General features: G+C 41.6%; 1 protein-coding gene across 11 annotated transcripts in view; it reads left to right on the top strand.

Moving 5' to 3' along the window:
- The window catches only part of kcnma1a (potassium large conductance calcium-activated channel, subfamily M, alpha member 1a), a 148,513-nt gene that overhangs the window by 60,848 nt on the left and 67,243 nt on the right, over positions 1-20,422 (top strand). For all 11 annotated transcript variants that reach the window (XM_030070885.1, XM_030070883.1, XM_030070884.1 and 8 more), the window contains exons 3-5: positions 5,502-5,563; positions 18,387-18,480; positions 19,635-19,746. In XM_030070885.1, coding sequence (XP_029926745.1) covers positions 5,502-5,563; positions 18,387-18,480; positions 19,635-19,746 — 268 coding nt within the window. The remainder of the gene's footprint in view (positions 1-5,501; positions 5,564-18,386; positions 18,481-19,634; positions 19,747-20,422) is intronic.

The following is a 20,422-nucleotide window of genomic DNA, read 5'->3' as shown; positions in this document are numbered from 1 at the left end:
ATCAAAATTTCTGTCTTCCATGTGCTGTGGGCCTTATGCAATACCAGGACTTTATTTAAGATGATTTGTGAACAGCAGGTCTCCCTCTAGGAGCAAACGTCACTGGTGAGTTTGTCTCTGAAAATGCCCAGAATCTGCAGCAATCTGTTTGTTAGTACGTCCAGAATGCTAAGTAAATATTCACAGAAAGTGAGAGAGGGGGAACAGCAGGGTGCAGCATTTATGAATGGTTTGAAACTGTAAATAATGCTGTACATTAAAGGAGCTACACCAACTTGTTAGGAATTTGACCCATTTGTATCGTTCAATAGGTGATGCTAGAATTGTCCACCAAATATTTTTTTTTGTCTGATAGGTAGCTCAGTCTAATGAACATGCTGACTTATATTCAACACCAACAGCAACAACAAAAGCCAATTCACTTCACATCATCACAGCACAGAGAGCAGGGGAAGTGCATGCACAGCTATAACAATTTGAGAGGCATACAGCAACTTAGAAGCCAAACAAGTGGGGGTTGTAAATGGTAACAAGGCAACAGAAATAACCATCCAGCAAAAGCAACAGACATTCAAATGTGTAACAACAGGGCAAAAACAAGTAGCAGCAGGACAGAAGGAAATATACACCACGAAAGAAGCCTATCCATAGATGTCAAATGCTCTTTTGAATAGATGAGTGCATTTTTCACCTTGTCAGACTGAGCACCCATGGCCAGGGAGCGGTACAATAGAGGGCTCTGTTCCCGTGGTTTTAGGTTTGCAGTGGAGGTTTTGGAGGGATGGACAATAATAGTTATGCACTATAGGTCTATGATCACAGCTGGAGCCTTCTAATGTGGCTCTGCTGGCTTAATCACTGTAGTTGCCGTAGTGACACTTGTATGCAAAAACTCTAAATCTAAAAAATCCAGTCAGTGATCAGCCTGCTCACCTGATGTCATTTTATATTAGATAGAAAGGTAACACCTATTTTCTGCATTCAAATCTTTAGTGACCTCTAACAGGGCTTTATTATCGGCTTTGGGCTGAGGTCCAACGACTACACCCCCTGCTGTCGCATGATGACAACTAACCACACACAGACCTGATTGACTGTCGGGGTCAGTGCCCCTCTCCTGCACTACTAGTGGAACACGATCTAACTTAATGTTGTATCCCATCAGTTCTCATCAGTCAGATTTAACAGAATCTAAATGATGAGTTTCTACGATACCATCACCATCAAATACTCCTCAAACAAAGGTCAGACAAGTTTGTTGAATGTTTCATCCCAGCCGGTGACAGCTGCCAAGTGGCTAGATCTAGATGAGGTGACTGAGAAACAAACCTCAGTATGTGACTAGCACACTCACCGCTTGAGCCTGTTTGACTGGTGGGATGTGGGCACTGAGGGGTGTAGCTAACACGCCACTCATGTCTCTCTCTTTTTGAAAGGGACAACTCATCCTTGACAGTATGACATGAAGGTGGAACCTCTTTGTGAGTTCACAACACTCAAGTCTCACTGGATTTTTGGGGGAGGTGGACACTACTCATGTCTTTATAATCATGAGTTGTTACAGAAACCTGCTTGGGAAAATGCATTTTTATTATCCACTCTAGCTTTCTTGTCAGTGGTGAAAGGGTGGGAGTCATTGCATGTTAATGGCTGAGGCTGGGAAGAGCGGGACTTACTGTTTTGGCCACCCCCTCTCGCAGGAGTCAGGCTTTCATCTTAGGCAGCAGTTGGAATGAGGATGATCCCACTAGAGGCCAGCTGGTGGTGGGGCTCCCTGTGCCTGGAAGATATTTTTGGGGCAGGGTCACCGTCTCGTGGCTGGCGTGGTGGGGCAACCTGAGTGGGGAGGAGGCCAGTCTGGGACCTCGAGTGTGCTGCAGAAGAAAAGGGCGTGCTCACGCATAGATCTTTTTGGCTGAAGGCAAATACCATTCCCTCTCTTCATGGAAGAGCAAGAGGCGGCGATGGAAAACATGAGGGGTGTCTAGGGCGACTAAGTTGTGGTCTCTCCTTCAGCCACAAAAATTGTTGAGTAACGGGGGGTGTGAGCCACCAGCACACCGCAGAGTCCCCAGAAGCTCTTCCTTACTGTTACACTGGTGGGCAGTCGTGCCAACCCTCATCTGCTAGACTGCCACAGTGGACAAGGCTACTGTATAGCATGACCTACAATGGTAGCAATAGCAGTTTTAAGTAAAATATGGAGAAGACAAACACCTTTGAATCACTGCTTTGTTGACCTGGATTGCTGGCCTTAATGAAGCGATTACTCTGTATGTTATCAGTCCCCATCACATGCATTTAAGGTATCACAGGGTACACTTAAGGGATGGAGGAAGTCATCAGACAAGATGAAGTAGAATAGAACCGCTTCCTCAAGCAGGGGTTTGAGGAAATTAAGTTCTATTATACTTCACTCACAGACTAGCCATATTGATCTGCTGAAATTATTAGGACTCCTTAATGAATTGAGAGAGTATGTTTATAAATTAGAGTTATTATGTGTTTACAATCCTAGTGCTGTCATTGGAGAGCTACTACCTTTAGCCTGCTTGCAATGCTGGAACCTGAAACTCACACACATCCACGTGCAATCATACATGCACATACACACACACACGCAGTATTTGGCACCACCCTATTTTACACCCTGCCTGTTAAAGTACATGCCGGAAAACATCTGACAGATTTAGCTTAGCACTTTAAATATAGAAACGGATACACTAATGAAAACCTACACGGCTATTACGGAGGAGACATAGACATCAGATAAACATCATGTCTGAATTTTGGCCTGACATGATGGAAGCATAATCAGGTTTGTTGCTAGCAATTCACAGCTCACAGTGTGCCATCACGTGTGAATTATGCAACGTAAATATGAACAGCAGCATACAGGGACTCAAAACTGGTTACAGAAGCTTTGGCACAGCTGCAGATGCCGTTGCTTTTATTTTTTATTTGTTTATTTTTTGTTATGTAGGCGGTGGGGATGCCCCTCCATTGATACCATTGCTTGTAGGTTTCCCCTGAGTGTTATAACAGTAGTCCTGATTGGCAGTGGCGGTTGCTTGGTCGGTTGTCTTTGGGAAATTGTGGTTTTGAGGTCAGCTGTTGGCCTTTGTTAAAGAGAGAGAGAGAGAGAGAAAGAGAGAGAGATAGAGAGAGAGAGAGAGAGACTGGTTTTTCACAGCTGAATAACTGGGTCAGTTTAAGATGATGACGCTTCTTATCTCCTCAGCTCATCTGTGGGTGTTCACTGCTCAGCTTTTCAGCAACCAACCACTGCTCAGTCATACTTCCTCCTTTCTGCATCTCTCTTCTTTTCTGTATCTGTTGGGCTCTATCCTCTCCAATCTTGATTTAGTTATTTTTTTGTGATTTTATTCCATTCTTTTTTGTGTCTCTTTCAGCTCCCGTCACCATGATTCTTTAATTGACAGTAGAGGCACAAATTGGCTTCAAGGAGCTATTGCTGTATCTGTTTCTAAATGTGTGTACGTGCATACACACATGCATTCACATTGTATCCGTGCCATGATGCTTTTCAGGGAGACTGTGTGGGATTTCTGCATGTTGCCTCTCGTAATGTAGGTTAGTAGCCCTAGATTTGCTGATGTGGGCTGGGCTCGGTTCTCTCTTGAAATCTATTTTCAATTGTGTCCTTAGAATTAACATCAAGTTGTGCTTGTGTGTAAAGGGATTTACTCACTTTGGCTTGGGTTCTCATTGTCCACCTGCATGAGGCTAACTCTCTATAAGCAAACTATGCCATCTTGTGGGAAAACTATATACAGTATTTTAATTCATTTATAAATAATGGGTCAGTGGTGGGATCAGATCCTATCAACTGGTTTCTTAGCTAATCAGACCAGAGGAGTGCCTCTCAATCAGAAAGCCTGATGTTATCTCAGCGCTCCAGCTTGAGCCTTCCCCCCATCTCCTTTGTGTGGAGCATAATTCCACACAAAGGAGGTGGTGAGCTTGTGAGCTTGTAAGGTTATTCCAGCCCTGGACATCTCTGTGCCCAAGTTTGCCATCTTTCTCCATTCAAGCAACAACCATTAAAAATGCAAAGAGTCCGGGATGGGAGGGGTTGCAGGGTAGGGTTTACTTATTACCTTGCATTACAATGCAACGGATCAATCCAAAGGACCACTGCATGAAAGTAATCAAGCTACCATCATCAATAATGAATGACGCAATCGGCCAGGACAGAGGGCTGCTATTGTGTGATGGCTGAATAGCAGACAGGATCACAGGGCAAGAACCATTGTGCGTCCCTACACTGGTCACCTGTTGACCTATTGTTGGATGACAGTTTACGATGATGACGAAGATTACGATGTGAATTCTGATGTTGGCGAGCGCAATTTGCTGGTGGGGATTATCGCGCACGGCACAATGACATGTTGATGCCCTTTGTTTAGCTGTGGAACAAGAGGCAGCTGACATTTGCACCCAATGGCTGATAGTTTAGCAGGTGCTGTTTTTCCCACATCAAACAAGGCTTAAAATCTCTAGAATTTTGTTGCTTGGGATAAACAATGTATTGTTTCCAAATTTTCCAGATGGATTCACATTCAATTATCCCTCTACCCGCTTTATATTACACTGGCTTTCATATATTTGAATCATCGCGTATTTACTGTCTATCTGTATATATTCCTGTATCATTTTAATTTTCTCGAGTGAAGTGACGATGTTGTGGAAGGAGGTAGGGTTATTTTACTGGTATCAAAGTAATCTGACCTGACGTAAGAAAATTCTTGAACCACTTTGTTTTGGAAACATGATAATTTTACTCATTGGCGCAATTTATATTAATTAGTATTAAGTAAAGATACTTACTATGCAGGATTAAATAAATCATTCAGATGGATTTTTTTTTTTTTTGTGCAGGGAACATGCTGGGCTGCAATGGCTGTTATTATATGTTAGCCAACATCAGCCCTACCTTGTCTCACAATAGCACAGTGTCACACATTAGTGTACGGTAATGTGTGACACTGAAACATTATATAGCCCTCAGTCCAGCTAGGTCACAGTCTCACACAATACAAGCCTTGACTCAGCATAGTTGAGGAGAACACATCAACACTTGATAACCATGGTCCTCTTTAAGTACTTCCTCTCAACACCCCCTCCGCACACTATCACTGCTCCTCTGCGGGGCTAGGTTGACAGATGTGTCGCCTTTCTTTCCCTCTTATGAGTATGCGGGCTCAACTTTATTTACACTGTCTGTATTCACAAGGCTGTATTCGCTGACATGAGGGTGGGCATCCATTATTCAGCTCATGCTTTTTGAAAATGTCCACCATTCTGCAGCCCGCATGAGGCCAATCAATGTTTGATTACAGATAATGTGACCAGCGATGCCTACTGTGTCCGTCCACCTGAATTAGGATATGAGATTGGTGTACTTTGTCATCACTGTGAAAAATATCTTTTTCCATGAAACTCACTTTTCTCTCTCACCCGTCTCTGTCTCCCTTTAGGTGGTGTTAGTCTTTGCGCTCAGCATCGGGGCCCTTGGAATATACTTTATAGACTCCTCAGAGTAAGTATGAAATCTCCATAATGCCTTTTGAGCTTATCTTCTGAAACCTCAGACTTGACACATGCTTCGACATCCATACTGATGAGTGGGAATGCGGATAAAACGAACTTTGTATGCATTTGTCGTACACATCAGCATTGATCCAGTTATTTGAATGATAAGTGTGCTTATATGCCTCCTTACATCTGCACACGCACTGCAATCTTTGAAATGCAAATGCATATGGCCTTACCCACAAACACTCATATACATACAGATTTACACACACACACACACACACACACACATGGAAATACATGCACACATATCTATATCTGAGGATTTGTCAATGGGAGACCTGTTGGTTTCCATGGCAATAGAGAAAGGCATGTTTGCATCAGTGTTGTGGATTTTACTCTTTGTGTGTGTGTGTGTGTTTGTGTGTGTGCATGACTGCATGCATGCTTATGTCCCTGTCTGGTAGTCACCCAGAGATAGATTGCAGGCGTGGCATCCCTCCCATAACCAGTGTATCCTCTTCTACACCGCCCACACCCAAACTGTACCTCACATACTCTCAGTAACGCTCCCTACAACCAGTGACCTTTACTGCTGGCAAGGAAATCGAGACATGAAATTTGTACTGGGTACATTGCATAATTCATGTCTAAAATGTAAAAACTGTTTGCTGTAATTCTGAATGTTGACTGCTAATGGACCATGACATATTAACCAAAACATGGTACTTTCTCCATCACATATCTTTCTGCTGTTTATTTAAACATTACAGCAGTTAATGGCTATTTTCCCATAGCTTGTTTTTTGCGTTGATACAGTAAGAAGCTGTGAAATTGTGTCCCTGGGGGAATATGGAGTCTCAAACAAGGGTTACACTGAAAAATTTGGGGGGGAATTAAATCTGCAAAGTATTATATTTTAAGAAATATTGTGATCCATACATGAATTTGCCCATCATCAAAGTGTATTATCTCTACTAATAATTAGGTTATGTATTTGTAGAAAAAACAAGAAAATAATTCTTAAAAGCTCACCAGTTATGGTCACCCAAAAGACACTTGTGTTATTTGTGTTATAAAAGAGTAATCATATATAAGTAATTATATGCCAGTATTGCATTGGAACTTAGGGACTAGTGAAAGACAAATGGCAAAGATTTCCAAAATGTGGTGCTTCATGTGAAAGTAAATGAGCACTGCTGACTGACACTTTGAATGTGAAGACTTAGACAAGCTCTGACTTGATTGACAACTCTAACCTTATACTTGAGTGGCTCTCCTGCAGGGACCGAGCTGCAAATATTGGTAAGATATCTGCCTTTTTAGAAAGCAGAGGAGGATGCAAGGCATAGGGCTTGTAGAGACATATCACGCCACAAAAGAGGGGGAAAGGGAAAAGGCTGAGAGGTGTGATTTTGTTGCAGAACTGTAGGTTCTTACAAGCCTCGTGAATAAGGGCTTTACGATTATGCCCTCAGTGCATCCTGAGCGTCGCCATGCATTTTGAGTGCGTTTGCATGTGAGTTGGCCTCCCTTAGGCTTTGCTCTGTTCTCTCCCTGTGTGTTCCCATTAAGCTAAGGCCAAAGTGCCCCCCCACCCACTGCTCACTTGTTCTGTGTCCTCATCATTGTGATTAGCTTAAGCTTGTCACTTGAGTGTGCCTGTCCTCTCATGGGGATCACTGCTCAACCCAGAGCAGGTTCAGCCGACTGTAGGGACTCTGACAACCTAAACAGGGCTGGGCTTTTGTTACAGACATATTTAAAATGTGGCCTCCTCCTACTCTTACATGTCACAGCACTGACTTGACAATATGTTTTTGTCAATATTTGCCTTTTCTTGTGCCCTCAACGATGCATTTGACATAATCTATCAGCCAAGGAATGAGTCCAAAACACAAATGCCAAAAATGGAGTATGAGTAAAGATTCCCTGGACATTTTCATAATATCAAGATGTATCACATGGTGACCAAGGTGACAAGGACAAATTGGAAGTCTCAATTATCATGATGAGTGTGTCATATTACATCTGAAGTAGCTGGCAATATAATCCATAGCACAGATAAATATATATGTTCTCCAAGGACAAAAGTATTGACTTTGATTCTTAGTATTGATAATCACCTTGCGTGTTTGGCTGCACATGCAAACACGCTGTGTCTTTTAAAGAGAGAGAGAGGATATGTGTATATATGAATGGGCTCACACACTGTTCAAATGTCAGCAATGCTCTTCAGATGACCCTCTCTCCTTGCCACAAAATGTTAATGACTGAGGTAATTGATGAGCGTGGATCTGTAGGTCACGCTGGTAATGACAGTTATTATTATAGCAAACGCTGAGGCTCTCATGGCCCAGACTCATGAACCACTCAGGCTAAATGGTTAAGTTTACCCCTCCCCTCTTCCTCTCAAACTACCATTTTGGTTTTAGCGTTATCACTTGCGGCGAAAGGCATGCACACTAATATGTTGCGAGCGGCCATCGGATGAAGTGAACATCATTCTGAAATCGTCTGTGAAAAAGGCAACAGTAATGGGAGGGATTGTGGCTGAGTCCCTGTGGTAACAGAGGGACAGGCATGTGGTACAATAAGTGCGTGTGGGTTGGACCTCAGGAGGCTGGAACTGCACGATGGGCTTTTATGTGTACTTCTGTGAAACAGGGTAGCCCCTAGGGGCAAGGACACACACACACACACACACACACACACACACACACACACACACACACACACTCATATACAGATACACATTGGGTAAAATACTGAGGAAAACATCCGTCTCTAGTGGCTCGCCACCAGAGAGTCTCAAGAATAGTTTTTTTCCATGCCCTGTGCAGGTGTACTTTTTCCTAACAGGAGCTGTGTCTTGTAGCAAACATCCACAGGAACATGCACGCTTTCTATCAAGGCAGATAGATAGACTTTGACAAGAGGAAACCATTGTAGGGATTTCCCCAAAATGTTAACCTTGCTCCTAGGTTTTCTCCTCAATGCGGAGTAAAAAAAAAAAAAAAAACCTGAAAGAGTGTCTCTAATTATTGTAGAAAGCAGGAGCGAGTTAATAAAACCCACCCACTGTTCTCTCATTGGTTTCTTGATTTGTCCTTCCAAATTTTGAACAGCAAAGCACAACTCATTAATTGTTCCCATGATTTGTCTCTTCAATAATGTGATTGAATATTGCCTCTCAGAATTTTGCATCACATCACATTTATCTATTTATCTATTTATTATCTATTTTATTTATGCGTGAGCAGAAGCAGAAACAGAAAGCCCCAACTTATCTGCTGTAAAATTTGTCCAAGTCCAAGCAAGTAGGGCAGTTCTGGTGTTGCTGATTTAATGCATAATTTACGCAAACTGATGTAAAAAGTATTTGTCATGGACAAATGTCATCCACTACTTACGGCAGTGCAGTGCTCTTTGGGAAAACAGTTGGGTAGCAGTCATGTCGTCACAGTTGGGAATTATTACCTCTGATAACAGATTTTTTGTCCCATTCCATCTGTTTGTTAGCAGTATATTTGAAAAACTTCTAAATGGATTTGGGGAAAGAACGACCCGATTAACTTTTTATGCTGATTGGTCAAAGTGGGGTGTGGTGGTGGGCGTCACCAAAAAAGCATATAAACCTCCAAATGGATTCATTTCATGTCAATGCACGAAAAGGTGCATCTCTTCCAAACAAATTCACATATGTCAAAACTTTGTGGAGAGCTTAGTCATGGTGCAAGGAAGAGCTGATGAACCATTCATGCCGATTGGCCAGAAGAGAGTGTGGTATCGCAAAAAGGTGCATAACTCCAGCTATAGAAATACTCCCACAATAAGACCCACACATACATAACAGTTTATGATGTTTGAATTTATTAAACAAAAAACATTACCTTTGACTAAAAGCATGAGAAGTAAGAACTGGCAAAAATGTATTTTGGTCATATGTAACGCGGAAATGGCATATCCTGAGAAATGCATAACGTTGATGGAGGTACAGATTATATTGAGCGCCATCTTTGTACTTTTAAACTTGAGAGTGAAAGCCGTCAGATAGTTTTAGTGTTTGGATGATTAACAGCAGGAGAGTTAACTGCAATACCACCAATTTAATCTAGCACTTGGAAAAACTCCTTTTTAATGACTGCATGTTCTCACAGAGTAAGCCACATCCAAAAAAGTTGGAAAAGAAGCCTGGAAGATACACTGATTTTTTTTTAATAAAGTACCCAACAACAGTAAAATACCTATCTATCTATCTATATGTGTATATATATGCACACATAATTTATGACACTGGATGACCAGCCCATACTGGGAGTGGAAAATGTGGGCTTTGGCTCTTATGGAGCATTTTGGAGTGACTCAGACACTGCCCTTATGCTGCTGTACAGCATGGCATGTGCGCACCTTTTGAAAGGTGTGATCACAGTTAGTTTCATAAAAAAAAAAAAAAAAAAAAAAAAAAAACTTCAAACATATGCCACATGTCACTGCTGAATTTGACCATGCACTGGGTTGATTCCAGCTTTATTTTACACAGTGCAGCATTGGAAACAGAATACATTTAACTTAAAATGATTAGTTTAGTAAAAATAAATAAATACAATAAAATAATAACAATAATAATAACAATCTCTTGGTCAGCCATTGGTCAACTATGGGCTTTGCTTGATGCTGATTGACCAGGAAGGGGACACCCACAAACCCTGGTTGACTGGCAGCCCTCCCAGTTGAGCACAGCATGACTAGTCATTGAGTTGGCATCCCTGTTGTTATTGAAAGGACAATTTTTGAATGGATGGAAATAGAGTTGTGGCCAAGTTTATAAAGTGTCGAGCATGCCTGTTGGTCTGTTTGTCTTTACAAAGTGGTTGTGGTGTAAGTCACGCTCCCTTTTTTATTATTCCGCAGTACGACTTTAGTTGCCAAGCCGATGCTATTTTGGTGATATTTTCATTGGGAGCATACTGCGTCCTCTCCCGCCCACATCCGAATCTGCTTTAATACCTTGGCTCATCCCTCATCCTTCATCCCTTCCTTTTCTCTTCCCTGCTCCCATGAAACAAATAAAGAGGAATGTAGGACAAAGTCTCTGCAGGCCCTTCTTTAAGGGATGCCCTTGTTCCTGCTCCACTTCTGTTTCTATTTCTCTTCTGTCTCAGCCTCACTCTGTCACACAGACAAGGATGTACACACACTTGCATAGACTCGTTCACACACAAGCATGCATACATGTAAAGACATATACACACACAGATGCGCTTTTTTTTTGTTTTGTTTTGTTTTGCCTTGGTCTTAGAGGCTTCATATGTGACAGTCTGCGCCTGTAACTCTATCATTAGTGTGCGATCAATGACGGCAGTGAAAAAAGAAGCAGTGCCTAATGACTTATTAATGGAGTAAGGTGAGAAATATGGCTGTGCAGGGAGACAAGCTTGGCAGACTTTGTGGCGATGAAAGGTAGCCTATATAAAGACCTCTCCTTTTTGGGTGTCTGCACTACCTGGCTGTTAATGTCTGCAAGGAGAACCTGAGTCTTCATGTGGATTAGAGTAGGCCATGTATCCACAAAAAGACTTCAGAGCTGACACTTTCTCCTAAGTCGGCTCAGACATAAAACCCCAAGCCTCAAAGGTTTGGCTGCTTTCTCAAATCCCTCCCACTTGAGACTGTATGAAAATTAATTTTTTAACACTTTTAGGGAGAGTCCCTCATTTAACCAGGCAAGTTTTTTATCATCATTTGCTGTAAGAAAAGAGAGAAAATGAGGTGTCATCGTCACACTCCAAGAAAATTAGCTCTTGTGAATTTTATGGAATGTGACAGTGGTGTCTTATGATTATGGAGTTGCCCCCTGTAGACTGGAAAAAATTAAGCTTTTTAATTGCTTTTGATAGTGGTGCTTCAGCTGAGACAGATTCTGACAATGGCCTTTGGCATGCCGGTTTGCTCACGAGGTGAAGCTTTACATTAGCATGACTGTATAGCATGTTAGCGCCACTGTTCTGCTAATGAGAATGAAATTACCCTAGCTGTTGGCTTACCTCGTAAATATAGATATGGTGCATGAGCACTGATTGAATTCCTATGATGGAAATTTCCTGAGCAGTGATTAACAGACTCACCCTACAAATTGATGAGTACACATGAAACGTCAGACTCCCTTGTTTATCAACATGGCAATATGGCTATTAAAAAAGGCAAACTTGTTTATGTAGCCCTTTATCACAATGGTTTCTTTACATACCATGTCATTCTCTTGTCATAAACATACTACATCATATGCATGCCATATACCATACAACATCATACACACTCATCTTTGAGATCTCCAGTCCACCTGTCTTTGGACTGTGGGAGGAGAAGTGGAGCAGCCAAGGGAAATCCACACAAACATGGAAGGAAAAGGAAAATTGCACATAAAGGGAGCCAAGGCCGAGGCTCAGCCCAGGAATCTCCTTAATGTGAGGCGACAGTGCTAACCAATGAGCCACCGTGCCACCATTGCACTTGACTAACATCCCACAATGCCGAGCAGAAGGGCTATTTTTAGACTGCAGCGTGAACACAGCGTAAGAGCCACTCACAAAACATCCACTGAACTAAATAAATCCCAGATTAAACGGATATTATCGAAGATAGTTCAGCTTATTTCCGTCTTTCCTTGTAGCTGCAATCTGAAGTTGTGTTTGTCTAAATTTAGCAAATCGTAATCCAGGCATGATTTTTCTTAAGATTCTAAGACAAACTGCAGATAACTTGAAACAGAGCTGACTGTGTTTGGTAATTTTGTAAGCAACATTGGCACAGCAGTTTAATACATTTTTCCAAAACCAGCAGCAGTTATATAATCTTGTACTATGTATAGATTTAGCTAGCTTTTAAGCCTGTTGGCTCAACATTATTTCACTAAGCAAATTATTGAAAATCAAACTGAGGCACATTAGCATTTTGACCCGGCAGATGGACCGTGCAAAGTAAACTGATGTGATGCTGATTCTTCTCAATTATCCATATCGATCTGAGCAACCTAACATGGTGGGAAAAGAACATGTTGCAATTTGGTTTGCATGGACCATTGCATGTAAATTGATCCAAATTAACAATTTTAAATGCAGTGTGATAAACATTTGAGTTTACGTTATGTTTCCTCACTGTATGGCTAAAAACCCAGAGGCTTTTAGCCATCTTTAGAATGAATATGCCAAGGTCATGATAGCTGAAACTATTTAGGCTATTTTCAAAGATATATTTCCTGTATCTGATTGAAGCACTCAGCGACTAATTAAAAAAGCTAATTTTAAATTGCATAAACGGTCCTGTAAAACATAAAATGCTAAAGGAAAAAACACACTACTAGCTCAAAATATAACCAGAAACATTTCCCAAACTGTAAGTTCAGTGCTGTTTCACAAACCAATTCGTAAGCTTTGAATATTTTACTAGTAACTTTACTAGTAACAGGGTTGCAATGCGTTCTCACAATTCTGTGTGCCAGTGTTTGAAGCATTGGTTATGTTGCATCATGCTCTCGCTTCAGTTTTTGGTTTGTGATAGTCGGCTCCCCTGAATCTAAACTAATGCTCAGTGACTGATTTTGAATTCTTTGTATGACCAAATCTTCTTCCTTCTGTGTAACATAGTTGTACCAACAACCTCCTCCTCCTTTTCCTCCTCAGTGTTATTCGTTCGTTTTTTTCCAGTTTCTCTCCTCTGGTTGTAATCTGCGACTCTGACTCTTGTCTACTGATTGGTTAATGTGTGGTCAGGAAGCCTCTGATTGGCTAAGGAGTCAACATCAGCTATGCATGTGAGTCATGCACGGACACTGTTGAATCTTAAAAAGATGCAAATCACTATGACAAGTTTGTTTAGTGGTTAGTAAGAGAATATGGAAGACAACAATGATTTTTTATTTAAATGATAACAACATGTGGTTTGGATATGGCACACATTCAAATGACTTTCAGTTTTAATTTGAAGCCTGGACTTGGCTTGGAATACCCCTATGTGTATTTTTCTCATAGTAAATTGATTCACCACAGCGGTTTGGGGGGTGGGGGGTGTATCAGCCTATTCCCGTTTTTCCTTGCTTCACTATAGCACTTGAAAATAAATCTAAATGCACCGACTGCATGACCTAAACTAAGGATAAATAGAACCTAACGGCACAGACTTCATTTACTCGAAAATGTTAATCAACATGCTGATAAGGAATCCTGGCTTGCCTTTTTTTTTTTTTTTTTTTTTTTTTTTTGTGCACAGTGGCGAATAACCACAGCTTTTATCTCTTAATTGGTTTTTGTTCAAAGGAGGAAGTGATGTGATGTGTGTAGTTTAGCTATAGTACCACTATGGCTTCTGCATAAATTAACCAAGGAACATTTCTAAGTGTAATTTTTGTCTTGCAAAGATGCAGCTCAGCGGACTCTTTTACGCTGTTGTTCTTCATCTTTGTCTCAGTTTTCAGCTCTGTGTTGCATTGTTTAGGACATTAGAAGGGTAGTTTGGGTAACTTTAGTGCTCAAAATGACTCTGTAGTCTCTGAATGATGTGTTTGGAGACAAAGTGTGTGGAGCGTGATGCAGTTGTGTTGCAGTGCAGCTGATTTATGTTCAGAGGATACCTAAAATAAAACTGGAATTGCCTATTTTTGGTCTTATTTGTTCATTGCCCTTGTACGTACAAATTCGTTCTTCTTTTAGTAATGGTGCCTTGACCTAAATCAATCATTTACGCACTAACCTGGCCTTCTTTCATCCTGACAGACCCCTCCCTACAGTCTCCTTGCACATTCACGTACTCCCCCCCTTGGGAGACATATCTAAGTCAGACATTCAATTTGTGTGCTCAGATCAGATTGTAGGTTTAATGTGCCTTTATTTTTACTGTTTGGAGGTGTATATATCCTGTGCAGTGAGCTGAATGTTATAAAATGAGACCATGATTCCATAACGGCATCCCAAGTCATTTTTGAGTTGACTTGAGCAGTGAAACATTGCAGAGACACAGTGTATGACTCAGATTCGGTGCAGTGCGCTGCGGTTGTGAGCATTAGTCAGGCAGGTAGGAGTGTGTTGTTATTATTGTTTTCTCGGAAGCCAACCTTCCTCTTGCTCCCGGAGCTGGCCAAGGTCATAGGCAGGCTTACAGAGGGCTGGCTGCCGCTGAGTGAAGGTGTTGGGGGCTATTTTTAGGACACCATCACCGTACCCTTTTACCCTTGTTAAGGGGTGAGTTTTACTTCCCCGGTTGCATTTTCTAGAGGCGCAGTGTCTAGTCAAAGGAGGTTAACGTGAGGAAACATTGGATGTCCTGAAATAGACCTCCATGCTCTGCAGCTTCCCCTTAGGCAATCAGTGTTCTCCTGTGTGTGTGTGTGTGTGTGTGTGTGTGTGTGTGTGTGTGTGTGTGTGTGTGTGTGTGTTAGTACCAGCTTTGCTAGCTTGCAGTGGGGGGTTTGGGTGAGGGGCTTGTCCTCTGAGGCCGCTCACCAACTCAAACACAAGATGACCAGAGTTCATCGCACCGGCTCCTGAATCTCCAGGCAGTTTCCATCTGGCCTAGAACCAGCCCTGTGTGCTATATACGGGCCTAGAAGAAGACAAGTTGTCCTCAATACCTCTGGGATCCGTGTCCTTCTCTCTTGTCTCTTTCACATCCTCCTCTCATCCTCTCCATTTTCCTGTCATTGTTTCTCTCTTTCTTTTTTTTTTTCGTCTCTCTTTGTCTATGTCTCTCTTTCTCTCATTCTCTCCGGCAGGATGGTGTAACCCCAGGTCATGTCCAGGCTTAAGGAGTAATAAGAACCGAGTTGGGCAGATCTATTTTCTGCTGGGCACTGGCAGCAATGTGGCCAGGGGATCCCATGTGATTGCAGAGTGTGAAGTGACATTGAAACCAGGGATCAGGCTTTTGTCTTCATACTTTTTCCGTGGACGATTGGACACACATGCTTGCTCATATTCTTGCGACGCAGACAATCAAATGTACATACTGCACGCACAGGTGCACATCAGGAGCACACCCACACATGCGTATTTTCTTCCTGCGCTGCACCGCTCTGCTTGTGATGTCAGAAGCTTCATCTAATTTTTTGCTTTGGTGGAACTGTAAATCTGCTTAAACAGTGCTAATGTTAAAGGACAGGATGGCTCACTATTTCTCTTGTTTGTGCATAGTTGTTGAGTCAGGGCTCTGCTGTATGTAGCACAGTATTTCCATCTGTTTTGCAGTGCTTTTGTGGAGTATGTGGAGTTGAGTTTAAGGATGGAGAGGACAGACAAAATATTACATAGCACTTATCTTGGCTAATGCTGCAGCTGCAAATCATGGCTTGAGGTAGTTCCTTTGTTCAAATTTTCATTTCACACTGTGTTTTAATGTGTCTTGAAGCTCAGTCAGTCCCATAGTCCAGAATAATAGACTGTGGGAGCTTGTCCCATAGGAGCTCCCAATGATGATCTCTGCATATTCCCTATAGTGTTTCTGGGACTGAGGGTGATCGGGCTGAATGACCACTACCTAACTCTAAGTGTGAGACTAATCTATTTAATAAAATGACTAAACGTTACTAGACCTACTCGTAAATATAGTTTAGATTTAGTTTCGATATTAAATTGTGTTATTTTTACCACTATTGTGCATGAGTGAAATTGTATGTTGTATAGCATACATAATGAACTTGTGATCGTAATTTTTTTCTAATTAATTGTCTAATTAATTATTAGATAAATATTTTTTTAACTAACTCTTCTAAGTGATTGGTCGTCATGATTTTTGGGAAAACATCGAGATGGAAACATGTATACTGCATTGCCTCTGTGGCTCAGATTCAATTCACTCTGTGTTTTAGGGTTAGGGTTAGGGCCACATAACAACAACAACTACTAATACAATAATAATAATAATATTACATCAGCATTTCTAATATATTTGCTTATTGGCATATTTTACCAAATCTCTCAAATGGCTATTATCCTACTGCATATAATCTTTTTTTGACCATGTTAGACCTTGTAAGTTAGAGAGGGAGCAGATTCCTGATTTTTATTATTATTATTTTTTAATTATTTTAGGCTAGTCTTATAGTCATTCCCAAGGGAAAAAAACATCTGTTTAAATGTCCCTGAAATTAGTTGAAGTGCACACCCATGCTTAAGTCATTTATTGTATATGCTGTAAGAGTTGCTGGATAATCAAGAAGTATTAAATATATCGCTCATCCCCTGCCCTGTTGTGTTTCGTCATGCACTTCCTGTGTTTTTGAGAATCCTTTGGGCCACATGACCGTGCATCAGCAGTTATTCAGAATTAGGGCAGAGCTGGGCCCCAGGGGAAACGTCACAGTGACCACTCCACCAAATGGTGTCTACAATGTGCTTGCACTGTCTGTATGTGTGTGTGTGTGTGTGTGTGTGTGTGTGTGTGTGTTTTGCATCACAGTGTCAAAGGTTGTGGTTCCAACTTTGCTTGGGAGGGCCCAGGCCTCTCTCAACCCTCTATAGTTAAGTGGAAACAGGGAGCAATAGACATTTCATCAGATAAGGTCTATTGTGTGTTTACAGGCTGTGTGCATGATTCATGGCAGGTTAGCTTCAACACACTTGTTTAGTCTGATGCCGAAAGAATCATGTGGATGCTGGTGGTGAGTAAATAATTGAGTATTCAGGCCAGATCAATGTTAACTCCTTGTAGGGGTCAGGAGCGAATTAACCTCTGTCCGGAGTCTGATGATCCTTTATGAGAAAATGCCTTTTAACCAAATGAAATCATTCAGCGTTTTTTTTTTTTTTTTAAACCATTGCCACATGAACCCGATTCATTCTAATCACCCTGGACACGGGCCAGGGTTTTACATCGTCTTAAAGATCACATCACTCCTCGGGACATGCACAAGATAGACCACACGCTCATGAATTAGAACACAGATCATCCACTTGGAGCAATACATTCTCCTATTGAATTTGCTCTGACATGTCTGTGGGGTTGCCTGTAAAGCAATCCACTATAATGAATAATCATGTGTTAAGAGTCTTTATTTTAATTGGAAGATGATTAAGCCTCACATCTCTACCTCTGGAGGTATTTGCTATGCAGTAAATCTATCTGGATCTTACCCTGTGCCCCTGTAGGCTCTATGCATATACTCCTGTGTTTGATTTGACCATGTGGGACTTATCACTGTTGACTCTTTTAATGGGCTAGTGTGTCTTCCCCAGTCAATCTATACATTCCTATAGGTAGCCTATAGCCAGCCTTGCCATAATGTATATCTATTTGATGCTCATCCCACTGCAGGATTGTCCTCATTACTCATGGGCACAATGCAATAGACTCGTGACCAAGTGAAAAATGGGGTGGCGCATGCTTGTTATTGCCTTGGTGAGAGCATCCGCTTGGTAATGGTTAATCATCACAAGGTAAACATAAAGATGAATTATATGACAGACCAGATGGATCACGGCTCATTTGTCATCATCTGCCTTTTTTCCCCCTTTATCTTTCCTTTTTTAAAGAAGCACCAAGCCAGCTATTTCACTTTGTTAATTGGAAAGCACTATGCAGTCTCCTCATGTGTGGAGCCTCTTGTCATCTGTGGGAATATCTGTGGGAATATAATATTCATGCTTGACAGATGCTGAATGATTTATGCACGCTGGATGTTCTGTCACATCAAAGCAACTGTTCTCACTGACTGCATTCAGTTCGTTTTCTACTGTTTTAGTTATAGGTGAAATGCCGCTCCTGTTATCTCATACGGTGTATAATTATTTCATGTGGTATATAATTTTTTATTCTCTCTTTCTCTTGCTCTCCTACAGTCCTATTGAATCCTGCCAGAACTTCTACAAAGATTTCACATTACAGATCGATATGGCCTTCAATGTCTTCTTCCTTCTTTACTTTGGTCTGCGGGTAAGCCTCCACTGAAAAGTGCACACACCCACAGCACATATACACATGGATCGACACACGTGCACCTACAGTATACATGAATTTGGGGAAGAAGGTGGAAGTAAACAAGTTGCTGTTACTGTGAAGGCAACTCGCTACTACACCTGTGCTTTTGAATACAACCTCTATGGAGGATTTTGCACTTTTTTACATTTACCTTTACCTTACTTATGTACAATTATGTCAAGAACAATCCACAGTTTTTGTTTTATTGATAATGATAATGATATGCTAGCAAACTCTTCCACCTGTGATGGTAGCTAGGGCTATCCAAAGTGCTTCAGCTGTAGGCTACATCATGTAGTGGGTGGTTAAATGTAGTGTTTTTTCTCCAATGCTGATGTTATAACCAACTATTATTCAAAAACTGAGTAAGATGCACTTGCTTATAGAATACCATAAAGGATGATACACTCATCGGTCACCAGATTCATCTGTACATATACATATTTACAGGCATGCTGCTTAACACACTGGGTCGTACACACACGCACGCATTCTCACAGTCATGCAGGCACACATCTTTGGATGTTATATAAATGTTCAGTGTCCTGCAAAAGCCAAAAACCTTGATTACTTTTCCTGCTCCTCAAATTGATGCCTCACATTCATTTTTCCACTTCAAAATGCCCTTTCAGTGCTTTGATTCAGTCGCACTCTCTTGACTTTTTCAATTTTCTTCCTTTGAATGACAGTTTTAGCTTTAAAAAAAAAAAATACTGCAAAAAAGCAAAATTTGAGGCACAATATTTTTGCAAGACCACCACCAATCTGTTTACTTACGCATACACGTCACGTGCAAACACATGTGCCGTGCATTTACTTTAGACAGACACTGTTGTAATAATGTTGCTAGCATGGCTATCATGCCACAGCAGCATTCCAGTGGTGCAAAAGCAAGCCTGATACCCTGAATGAATGAATAAATAAACTCATAAGCTGCTTACACCATCCACCATACGCATGACTCAGCAAGTGGGGCGAAGCCTTTTGTCGCTCTATATGTCAGCGGTGCCAAAGGAAGGCACAGCATGTTCTTTTGAATGGTGGAATATGGTGACTTTTGAATAAATGTGAATGTCACTTTGAATGTCATCCCCTGTTTCCTCCGACAGTTTATAGCAGCCAATGATAAGCTGTGGTTCTGGCTGGAGGTCAACTCAGTGGTCGACTTCTTCACTGTTCCTCCCGTGTTTGTCTCTGTCTACTTAAACAGAAGCTGGCTTGGTAAGTCTGGATATTGCTTTTCCGCTGTCTCTTTATATTGGACTTTGACACTCACCCTCCCATAAATTCATGCTTTGCACCTCACTGTCTAGCCTAGGTTATCTCTGCCCCACTCTTTTCTCACCATTTTGTCAAATTTCTTACCTCAGTCTTGCCATCCTACCCCTCCTTGCCTTTTTCCATTGCTTTTCTTTTTCTTTTGGCATTCTGTCTTCCAGTCCCCCACAATCTTCCCTCCCCTCCCTTTTTCATTTGCCCTCTCTTTCCCTCTGACTCTCCGTCCCCCCTCTGTCTCCCCATTACTGGGAGTGTGTCTCCGAGGTCTTCTTGCCCGGGGCTGCAGTCAACTTTCCCTCATCATTGGAAGTGACAGGGCTGGTTTCCTCGGTTGTTTCAGGGAACACAGACACAGCAGAGTGGATGGGCTAATGGGAGTGAGAGTGACTCAGAATTGGGCGCTGTGTGTATGTGTGTGTTTATGCGTGTGTGTGTATGTGTGTGTGTATACTTCAGAGTCATTGGTAATTGCCATGGTGAGGCATTGCACCTGGAATACCTCACAGCAGTGCATAACTGCCATCTAATGGACTCATTCACACTCACACACACCAAAAACTGCACACTCAAAGGCATGTATTCTGCATAACCACACTCACACTCACACTCACTCAAACAC

Source organism: Myripristis murdjan, chromosome 15 (assembly GCF_902150065.1).
Source record: "Myripristis murdjan chromosome 15, fMyrMur1.1, whole genome shotgun sequence".
Taxonomy (NCBI): Eukaryota; Metazoa; Chordata; class Actinopteri; order Holocentriformes; family Holocentridae; genus Myripristis; species Myripristis murdjan.
This window is presented reverse-complemented; position numbering and strand designations above follow the sequence as displayed.